Source organism: Etheostoma spectabile, chromosome 23, assembly GCF_008692095.1.
Source record: "Etheostoma spectabile isolate EspeVRDwgs_2016 chromosome 23, UIUC_Espe_1.0, whole genome shotgun sequence".
NCBI classification, from domain to species: domain Eukaryota; kingdom Metazoa; phylum Chordata; class Actinopteri; order Perciformes; family Percidae; genus Etheostoma; species Etheostoma spectabile.
Genome location: NC_045755.1, coordinates 15834851 through 15846284, shown reverse-complemented (window position 1 = coordinate 15846284; position 11434 = coordinate 15834851). Strand labels below are relative to the sequence as shown.

Here is an 11434-nt window from a genome sequence, read left to right as displayed (position 1 = left end):
AGTTGGTTGTGAATTTAATTTATTTGGATATAAATAACATTTTGGGAGTGTTCCTTATACTAATAAACAGTTTAATGTACCCTATGCTAAAACTCCAAAAGCCAGCCAGTCTCCCGATAAAACTATACCAAATAAGGGAGTGGCTCCCTCTGCTGGTAAAAGGGTGTAATTGTTAAATTGGGTTAAGCAGGTGCGTAAAAGCAGCAAACTGAACTAACTTCAAACCATGACGTCCAGTCAGTTAAACAAAACTTAATATAATAATATAAAATATTTAATATGACGCTTAATAATCACTAATGAATTCCTTAATCGAGAATTCTGGAGTTTTCTCGAATTGGAAACGTCAAATGAAATATGTCTGATTTAATTAGCAAATCATTTTTAACGAATTTGCATTCACGTCCTTTTTTGTTTTATTCATTATTTTTTTATTTGCTTATTTCCAGTCTAAATAAAAAAAAACTGAACCGGTTGTCTTTGGACCATTTGGAAATAGTCTTAGAACGGTGTTTAAGGTGGATGAGTCAAGACGTGTCACTAAAATAAAAGTTCACTCTGTCCAAGAGCATCGGGATAAACAGACAGAGGTGGAAGTGGCCCTTCCGCTGCAGCAAACCCGCACATCTGCTTTGGGGGCGAGTTTCCTTTTTTTACGCAAAGGATGTGAGCAGGAGTGGCACTCAAGGGGCTTTAAATAGGAACTGGCTCCAAACTTTGGGGCAACAGAGCATCTGAAAACGTCCAGCAGCTCGCAGTGGAAACCACCGGTTTGCTCCAGGATCGACGTCAACAGGAGACTGGGGATGAGGGACACTGTGCTTGCGCTCTTACTCGCCGTCCTCCAGGGATTTCCTCTCGGGGAAACGGCCCCGAACCCGTCCCCGCTGGTTGGATCCAACTGGGGGAACCCGAGGAGATATGTTCACCTGCAGACATCCACAGACCTCAACAACTTCTACTTGGAGATCAAATTAGATGGCACTGTGCGCCGAACTACAGCCAGGAGTTCATATAGTAAGGTCCTTAACCATCGGTGTGTTTTCATTTTTGTAATAAAGTTCTGTGTTTAAAACTCTGATTCCTATTGCTTTTTTCTGCCCCGCAGGTGTGATTTTACTGAAAGCTGAAACAAGGGAGCGCATTGCCATCCTCGGCGTCAAAAGCAACCGTTACCTGTGTATGGATTTGGAGGGCAACCCATTCAGCTCGGTAAGCCAATAGTACTTACTTTCAGTTCGATTGATTATTACTATTAAATCATTCTATTACCTATACTAAACCTTTTTACTTTTGAGTTCCTCTTACTTGGCACCCTCGTGGGGTTTTACGCATCGCTTCTAAGGAGCCTTTATTTTACGCACAGACATAGCCTCCTGCAAACGTCTTCACATCAATTTATTTAAATTTATAATCGTTTTGACGCCGAGAACGTTTGACATCATTGTGGAGTTTTACGCATACGCATTTTTAAGATCTCTTTTATGTTTTACGCACAGAATGCATTGCTACTATTGGTTGTTTGCACATTACAATTACTAGAATTGTTGGGTCCTTGTAAATTATAGAATGTGGTCTAGACCTTCTCTATCTGTAAAGTGTCTCGAATTAACTCGTGTTAAACTATACATAAAATTGAATTGAATTGAACGTATTCACTGGAATTCTTTTCATTGATATCTAGTGAACAAACTGCTGTAGTATTTTCACTTGGTTTTGCACATCAAAACGTATTAGATGGATGTTTTAGTATCTAGATATTCCTTCATTGTAGTTTCATTTTCTCTCCGTCTCGTTCTGTCTTTCAGCCCACCTGCCTCAGGGATGACTGTCTGTTCAACCACAGACTTCTGGAGAACAACCGGGACGTGTACTATTCCACCCGGACCGGGATCCTGTTCAACCTGGAGGGCTCCCGACAGGTGTTCTCAGCGGGCCAGAACCTGCCGCAGACATCCCTCTTCCTGCCTAAGAAGAACACAGTCCCGCTGGAGCGCCTCCTGCTGCACAGGGAGAAGAGGAACCAGGTGGTGGATCCCTCCGACCCGCACAACGTCTACCTTGGTCAGACCGAGGAGGGCTCTGACTCTCGGGCCGTTCCGGAGGACGACGCCGATCTGGAGATGGAGACGGAGGTGGAGGTGGAGGTGGAGGCCGGGGACGATGGGCGCAACGTGTCCCGGGAGACACCGCTGGCTCCTTCCACCCACGACCCCTGGAACGTGCACTCGTCCAACCTGGCCAGCCCCCGGAGCACCGGGACCATGGGCTGATTTTAGATGGGACTGATATGGAAATCATCACCTTAACATAAGTGAGTCCAAGTTTAGTTTAGTTCTTGATCTATGTGAGAAAAAAACATTAACATCTGACTTTATTTAGAAAAAAAAATGAAAGGGCATTAAGTTTTCCTTCTTTTTCACAGTGACTAAATGATGTCTTTTCACCCATCACTCATTCAGAAAACAGTGTTTATACGCACAAGTAGAAGACTTGACTCGCAGACCCTTTTTTTGCACAATTTGTAATGTTAAAAGGCAATTCGTTGAGATCACTGCAGATTTAATAAGTTCAATGAATAAGGGATGTGCATTTTACCATCAACATTTAGTATTTAGTACATTCAGAAGCAGGTTTGGTGATTAATGAAGCATATTGGGATTTCACCACATCTAAAAATGTTGTTTGATGTCACATCTGACAACTCTCCAAGGCAGAAACAGATCACTGAAAAAGAAAATCTTAGTTTTGTGCCAAAATGAGTAATCCAAATGCATTTCCCATTCCCAATCATTCCAATTAGTTGGCACTCTCTCATACTGCACTATAGCTCATCTAAGCCACATGGCCGTAAACATTGATTAGATTATTACTATTACTGTTTGATTTCCCTGAAGAACTATTTTAGTGAGAAGGCAGTTGCTTACCAAGCAAACAAAGCCTTAGAAATTTAGAATCCCAACACTGCGGACAAGTAAGCATGTGCCTGTCTCTCATAATTGAGGTTTTTACAGCTGGTCTGAGAAAGCCACATTTCAAAGTGACATTGATGTTATCAAAAGACAGAAGCCTTATTTAGCCTACCTCTGAAGGACTAAAGGCCCTGTCTACTGGTGTGAAACTACGCAGGCATGATTTAAAACAAATATAAATATATTTCATTTTGTAGAGTTAAGGCTAGGTTTCCTCATATTTTAAAGTCATACCTTTACTGAGTTAGATATAAAGATATAGGTTTGTTTAGTGTTAGTTCTTGAACCTAAAACTGAAATTCCAAAAACTTACAAAATTACAGTTTTGCTACATTTACAGTATCCGTTGTGTTGTACTGTATTTGTACAATCTAATTCATGACTTGAATGAATCTAACTACAGGGTAAACCTTTTACAGAGCAGTACTCTTGATAAGATGTTTTTCAGGTGCTGGGCACCACCAGCATACACCTGTCCCAAATATTATTTATTTATTTAATTCCATTCCTGTATTGTTATTTATGGTATTTATGGTTAAATGTACATACAAGAAAACATGCTTTGTCTTTGAATGTATGAGCTGGAGTTGGAGATAGTGTTTGGAACCAAATAAACTATCAAGGAAACATGTTTAGTGTTGTATCATTTCTGAAAACCTACACAGCCTACAGTATATAACTGTGATTTTTTTTAAAAAATGTTTCTGTTCTTTGTGCTGTCTGAACAGGAAGTAAGCAGGTTTAACATCGACCCAGTTACTCAGCACTTTCACTCATTACAGCTAAATGTCCTGCGCTTTCACACTTCCTGCACTTAATTAGCAAACAGGTACATGAGTTGGAGCTGACTCTTTTCTCTCTAAAAATACACTTAGTTCCGTTTTTACTTTGTCTAACTGTTAAATTGGTCACCCATTAACCTTTGACCTGTGTACAGAATAATTCGGCAGAGATTTCAGGAGGTTCCTACCCAAGTCATAGTCAAGCCCCACAACTGGTTGTTGTTTTTTACATTTTATGTAAAGTGTTTGCTTTAGAATTGCTGGTAGCCAGATTTAGGGACAGAACCTGGCTAACTATTTCCCAGTATCAGTCTTTGTGCTAAACTAAGCACAAAGTGCTAAGTGACTGCCAGCTCAGCTGCAACATCATGGGCCGATAATGCAGTGGTTTCAGTCCTCTCATCAGCTGTTAACTCTACCTCAAATGAAAACTAAAAATAGGGCTTGAGATGCTGTACCATCTAGCCGCAGGATATTGGAGCTTGTTTGACATCTAAAATAGCTGTTCTTCACAGGTCAGTAGTAATGGCAGTACGGAGCTCAAACATTTTCCACTCATTAAGGATGAGAGACTACTGATCTCTATCAGTTGTTGAAGACGGGATAGGAGCCACTACGCCTTCTTTTGTTTCCCCAGGGACGGAAGAGGTACTCCGATCTGTTATAAGTAATACCACAGTGTAGAAACACTCTATTGCAAGTAAAAAATCCTGTATTCAAAATGTTACTTTTATTTAATTTTTTTACCTATTTAGAGGCAAATAAGTTGTGTTATCAAACTTACCTGAAGTACAAAAAGGATACATTTCAGAATAATATACATAAGGGCAGTAATCACCTATTGACCATTAGGGAGGACCATTTACAATATTCGCCTCCTGCGACCCAATGCTTTTTTAATACATATTTTGACTCTTTTTTTTTTTTTCTTTGACTACACTGTGACTTTTTATGACATTTGTGTGGCATACTAAACTATGGCTTTTTATGACATTTTTACTATTGTTAGTAAATGACATACTATATTGTGACTTTTTTATGACATTTGTATGGCATACACTAGTATAACATAACATTAACATTTACCCTTGTATAGAAGAATTCATAGTTTATAGTATGTTCAAAAAGTCGAGAAAAAAAACGTCTGAGCTGAGCCTGAGCACGTGGGGAGCACGCTCAACCAGGTGAGCTACCCGGCTACGCTAAGACTTTTCTATGACTCTTTTTGACTTTTTATGATTTTTTTCTACAACCTATACTATGACTTTTTATTAGCTTTTTTGACATAATATACTTTGACTTTTTTGACAAACTATACTGTGACTTCTTTATGACTTTTTTAGAAGTACTATGTTATTATTATTTTTACACTATAATATGATGTTTTTGACATACTATACTGCTATACTATGACTTCTTTTTAACATACTATACTACGTTTTCAACATACTATACTGTGACTTTCTTATGAATGTTTTTCAACATACTAAACTATGACATTTTTGAAATTTTTCATTTCATTTTTGACATGCTATACGGTACATACATACTATACTGTGATGTTTTCTGACATTTTTGACATACTATACCATGACTTATTTTCAACATGCTATATACTATGACGGGTTTGACATACTGTACTATGACTTTTTATGACTTATTTTCAACTTACTATACCATGATTTTTCATGACTTTTTTGACATACTACATTGTGTTGACTTTTTTTTAACATGCTAAACTATGACTTTTTATAACTTTTTCAACATAGCATAATATATGACTTTTTTTCAACATACTATACTACGACTTTTCATGACATTTTTTTAACATACCACACTATGACTTTTTATGACGTTTTTCAACATCCTTTTTATGACTTTTCTAACATGCTTTACACTATAACTCTCTTATGATACATACTATAATGTGGCTTTTTCACTATTTTTTTTGACATACTATACCATGATGTTTTTCTGACATTTTGACATACTATACCATGACTTGTTTTCAACTATGACTTTTTTATACAGTGACTTTTTCGACATACTATACCAGGAGTTTTTATGAGTTTTTTCCAACATAATATACTATGACTCTTTTGACTTATTTTCGACATAGCATACTAAGGCCTTTTTGACATACTATCCTATGAATTTTTTTTTTGACTTTCTTTTTATATTCTATTACTTTTTTAAGACTTTTTGTTGACATACTATACTATGACTTTTTTTCTACATTCTATACTAAGACTTTTTTATGACTTTTTTCAACATACTGTGACTTTGTTATGAATTATTCTCAGCAAATCATACTATGACGTTTTTGACATACCATCCTATGATTTTTTGACATACTATACATCGACCTTTTATGACTTATTTTCGACATACTTTTTTTGACATGCTTTACTATGACTATTTGACATACTAAGTGACTTATTTTCAACATGCTACATACTATGACTTATTTTTGAAATACTATACCATGACTTTTTCTGACATTTTTTAACATAAAATACTATGACTTTTCTAACATGCTATACACTTTGTCTTTCTCATGATTTTTTACTTGATGTTTTTCTGACATTTTGACATACTATACCATGACTTGTTTACCATAACTATGACTTTTTTAACATGCTGAATACAGTGAATTTTTTTCGACACACAATACTATGACTCTTTTGACTTAGTTTTGACATACTATGACCTTTTATGACTTTTTTTTACATACTATACTAAGGCCTTTTTGACATGCTATCCCATGACTTTTTTTTCTACATTCTATACCAAGACTTTTTTATGACTTTTTTCAACATACTATGCAATTATTTTTGACTTTTTTCTAGTTTTTTTTTTTTACACACTATACAACGACTTTTTATGACTTTTTAGACATACTATTCTATGAATTTTCTATGACTTATTTTCGACATACTATTTTTCACATGCTTTACTATGACTATTTGCCATACCAAGCCATGACTTATTTTCAAAATGCTATATACCATGACTTATTTTTGAAATACTGTACTATGACTTTTTATGACATTGTTTAACATACTTACTATTACTTTTCTAACATGCTACACACTGTGACTTTTTCATGATACATACCGTAATGTGGCTTTTTTATGATTTTGTTACATACTATACCATGATGTTTTTCTAACATTTTGACATACGATACCATGACTTGTTGTCAACTATGACTTTTTTTGACAAACTATACTTTGACTTTCAACATACCATACCATGACTGTTTTGTACCTTTTTTACATAATTTACTATTATTTTTTCAAGACTTTTTTCGTCATACTGTACTATGACTTTTATATGACTTATTTGTTCTGAATTTCTTTTGACATGCCATACTGTGCAATTTTTGAAATACTAAACGAAGACTTTTATGACCGTTTTTACAGACTACACCACTACTTTACATAGGTCCAAACTCAACCAGCTGTAATCAACACTTCTAAGACCAAGGAGTTGGTTGTGGATTTCCGTAGATTTGAGCCCGCTCTGCTGCCAGTCTCCATAGCGGGGGTCAATATGGAAGTGAGAAACACTTACAAGTATCTGGGGATACACCTGGACAATAAACTGGACCGGTCAGCCAACACTGAAGCATTCTACAAGAAAGTGCAGAGCCGTCTGTACTTCCTGAGGAGGCTGCGGTCCTTTAATGTCTGCAGCAAGCTCCTCTGGATGGTTTACCAGTCTGTTGTTGCCAGCGTCCTCTTCTGTGCTGTGATATGATTTTATTTTCAACGAACTATACTTTTTCTGACTTTTTATTATGACTTTTTTCACCATACTTTACAATCACTATTTCAACATACTATACTATGACTTTTTCTGACTTATTTTCTACATAGTATACCATGACTTTTCATGACTTTAAATTACTTTATGACATACTAGACTATGACTTTTTTCTGACTTTTTTTTCAACACACTATACTACTACTTTGTTTTGGTTTATTTTCAACATACTATACCATGAGTTTTTTTTTTTATATATATATATATTTTTTTTTTCCTGTCATATTGCACCATGACTTTTTATTACTGTCTCAACATCCTATACTGAGCCTTGGTACATAGGGCACACTCTCTACCAGGTGAGCTACCAGACAAAGTACAGAAATTCTCAGAATTTTCTAATGATGAATTAATTTTTGACAGTACTTCAAAATCAAGGTGACCATTTTGTACTTGTGTGCTGTGGACACTTCCCCTGCACATTTGAGATGTTTATCAGCATCAACATGTAGAGCAGTAGAAGTAGTGTTCACATTCCCACAGGTGAGGTGCTGGGCAAAAAAGAGGCTGCGTACAACTGAAAAGAATGACCCAGACAAAATGACATTTCGACCCAGCCGGGTCTTCCTCAGGCAAATGGCATTCAGCAGTGGCACAAGCATATACATATACATATATATACATGGTCAGCTGATCATACATTAGCTGAGCTCATTCAAACTAATAACCAAGGGCTTGATCAGCTGAACTCATTTAAACTGATCATCAAGACCTTGATGGGCCTAAGTGCCACCTTTACCATACTTTACCACATAAAGCAATTCATGATAAACATACATCTACACAAATATGCACAGACAATGAAAAAAAAAAATGTGGCCAAAGCCATAACTTACAAAATATCATTATACACAACATTATCCCACATTGACACTATTTTTCAGCAAAGGGGCCACAGGCTGGATTCAAACCCAGGCCCATGGTGGGTGCCCAGGTACATGGGCACCCGCTGAACCCACTGAGCTATCTGGGTGCCCGACACTATTTTTCCACATTAGCTCAATCCTGCACACAATATCACAAGAGAGGACATTACAAAAAAAGCTTCATGTCAAATTATTCATTTAAGCCGTTTGGGGACATTGTGTTAAGGTAATAAATCCAAAACATCTCTCTCTGCAGAAGCCTTTTAGCATGATCTTCCTTGATGACCTCTTGGAGGGTTCTTAACACACTCCCCCCCAACATCTATATCAGCATCAACACACCTGTCTAATATGATCAACTCAGTTTGTGTCCTAGCTTAACATTTCACTGTTTACTCTGGCATTATGCTTTGCGGATTGGAAACAGCTCAACAAGGTTAAGGCTGGTTTGCAGAGGAAAAGGTGAGGAGTTAAAATCCCCTATGCACCACTAACCAAACCTCACTTGAACAGTAGCCCTGTTCCTTGGACATACTCAACAGAGCAAGAGTGTCTCTGTTTGGCACTTCTGTTGACAGAATCTTTGTATATTTCCATTTTCTTTTCCTGTTCAAAATGCTCGGCCCTGACCATTGCTGCAAAGCACATATAATTCAGGATTTTTCTTAACATACCATACTATAACTTTTTGGGGAATGTAACATACTACATGACATTTTTTCAACATACTTTTATGACATAAACTTAGACTTTATTCAACAAACTATAATGTGACTTTTTATCACTTTTTTAGACAAACTATACAATGACTTTTTCGTGACTTTTTAACATACTATACAACTTTTACAACAAAGTATGTGACTTTTTTTATCAACATACTATATTATTATTTTCATGACCTTTTTATGACATACTATACTATGACTTTCTTATGACTTTTTTTGACATAGTGTACTATTATCTCTTATGAAATACTATACTTGGACTTTTTTAAGTCATAGTATAGTATGTCAAAATAACTAAGAAATAAAGTAATAGTATAGTATGTTAAAAAAAAATCATTAAAAGGACAGAAGTATGTAAAGTCATAGTATACTATGTCAAATAAGTCATAGTACAGTATGTTAAAAAAAAGTCACAAGATAGTATTTCATAAAAAGTCATAAAAAATGTAATTATCCAGTATTTCAAAAAACATCATAGTTTAGTATGTCACAAAAGTCAGTTGGTTATGTCAAAAATAATAAGTCATAGTATAGTATGCTATAAATCTGTTACTAAAAGAGTATATGACATAAAAAGCCATAGTACAGTATGACATAGAAAATGAACCCAAATAACAAATAAATAGCAGTGATGGAATGTAAGTTGAAACATTGAGGAAAATATTGTTCATTTTACTTCACATTTATTTTTGACAGCTTTAGTCATTGTGCAGATTTAGATCAATACAAAAATATAAATTAACAAATAATTTAAGCTACCAAACATAAATATAATGTAATAAAAAATTAGCCCCACCTATACAAACTGCAATATTAAAGTGATGTACACATGGATACTCTCACTACTGGTACTTTAAGTATACTGATGCTAATACTTTTACTTGATAAGATCTTAAATGCTCTTACTTTTTTATTGTTAAACTGTAGTATTATTACTTTTACTTAAGAATATGTCTTCCACCACTGATAAATGCCATGAAACAGCACGCTAGAGACAGCTCCTTTCACTATTTTGTGTTACATTTTGTTGCGTCACACGAGTTAAAGTGCATTTATGTTTTGTGAAAAGTCTACAATTTTTAGATTTTACCTTGCGGTATTAACATTATAATAGTAGTGAAATAGTGAGGCCATAACAGGCTGCTAGGCATTCAGTAAGAGGTTAAAAAGTGACTCAAAAAATAGAAAGAAATAAAACACATGGAATACCAGGTAGTTGGACGGATATAATAAATGTTGTTTTACAGCATTTTCTAATATGTGAATCCTGTTTTTTTTGGTTTCTTTTATCTATTTGTACGTATAGAACTCAACAAAAATTCTGTTTGTTGTATTGCACAAGTAAAATGAGCAGCATCACAGAAGACATTACTTAGAAAATGTCACACATACAGACAGTGTTCAATAATACAATAAATAGTACTGACTTTGGTATATTATGATAAAAGAGGCAATACAGTTAACAATATTAGAAATTTAGATTGACAAGTTCTCACTGTTCTAGGTCGGGAGGATGATGAAACAGTTTGAAAATACACTACGGCACTCATAATGATCCACAGCAAAACGTTATGATTATATAGAAGACATAATTTACCATGCTCCTTGCCGTATTCAGTTACGTGTGGTAACTTTGAGGTCTTTGCCTTTATTTTCCCTTAAGTTCTCATGATTGTTCCTGACAGCGCACAGAAACAACGCAGACGCCATACGTAAAACATGTATCCCATTTCTTTCTCTTCACACTATTTAGCAGCCGTGAGATTTTCTAGGTGGTGCTTCCTGTTGGTGAAGAGGCAGCGGGAGGCAGAGAGGACCGGGCCGGACTCGGACTGGCTCAGGGTGAAAATGAAGCGACTGATGCCTGTGTTTGGACAGGGTGACAACAGCTGGGACATCTTCACCCCTGCAGGCAGAGAACTCTTTAAGTCCTCTAGAAGGTGTTTCACGCCCACACGGATGTAAGCGCCGTGGCTCACGACCAGAGCGTGGACCGGCACTCCCTGGAGACCATCATCAGCCAAGCCCACGGGAGCAACGTGTGAGGCGCTGGCCGCAGAGCCGTCTGGTCTTGATCGGCTGTGTTCATCCAACATTTGCTTGAAGAGGACTTTAAGGAATTTTTTGAATCGCAGCTTAACCTGGAAACAAGGTGACAGTGAACCAGAGCAGATTTTAGAATGTGAAACAACTATTAATTAGCAACTGTTTTGATTCTATTTTGATTTTTTATAATATATATATATATATATATATATAAT

General features: G+C 36.1%; 2 protein-coding genes across 2 annotated transcripts in view; one reads left to right on the top strand and one right to left on the bottom strand.

The window, feature by feature from the left end:
• The first annotated feature begins 462 nt into the window (after positions 1-462).
• Positions 463-3599, top strand: fgf23 (fibroblast growth factor 23). The gene is made up of 3 exons (XM_032505552.1): positions 463-1017; positions 1109-1212; positions 1809-3599. The coding sequence occupies exons 1-3, from the start codon at positions 807-809 to the stop codon at positions 2271-2273; spliced, it is 780 nt and encodes a 259-aa protein (XP_032361443.1). The 5' UTR covers positions 463-806; the 3' UTR covers positions 2274-3599.
• A 6896-nt stretch (positions 3600-10495) lies between these two features.
• tigarb (TP53 induced glycolysis regulatory phosphatase b) overlaps positions 10496-11434 on the bottom strand; it is a 4420-nt gene continuing 3481 nt past the window's right edge. Inside the window, exon 6 of the mRNA XM_032505553.1 lies at positions 10496-11314. Within this exon, the coding sequence (XP_032361444.1) occupies positions 10919-11314 (396 nt within the window). The 3' untranslated portion in view covers positions 10496-10918. The remainder of the gene's footprint in view (positions 11315-11434) is intronic.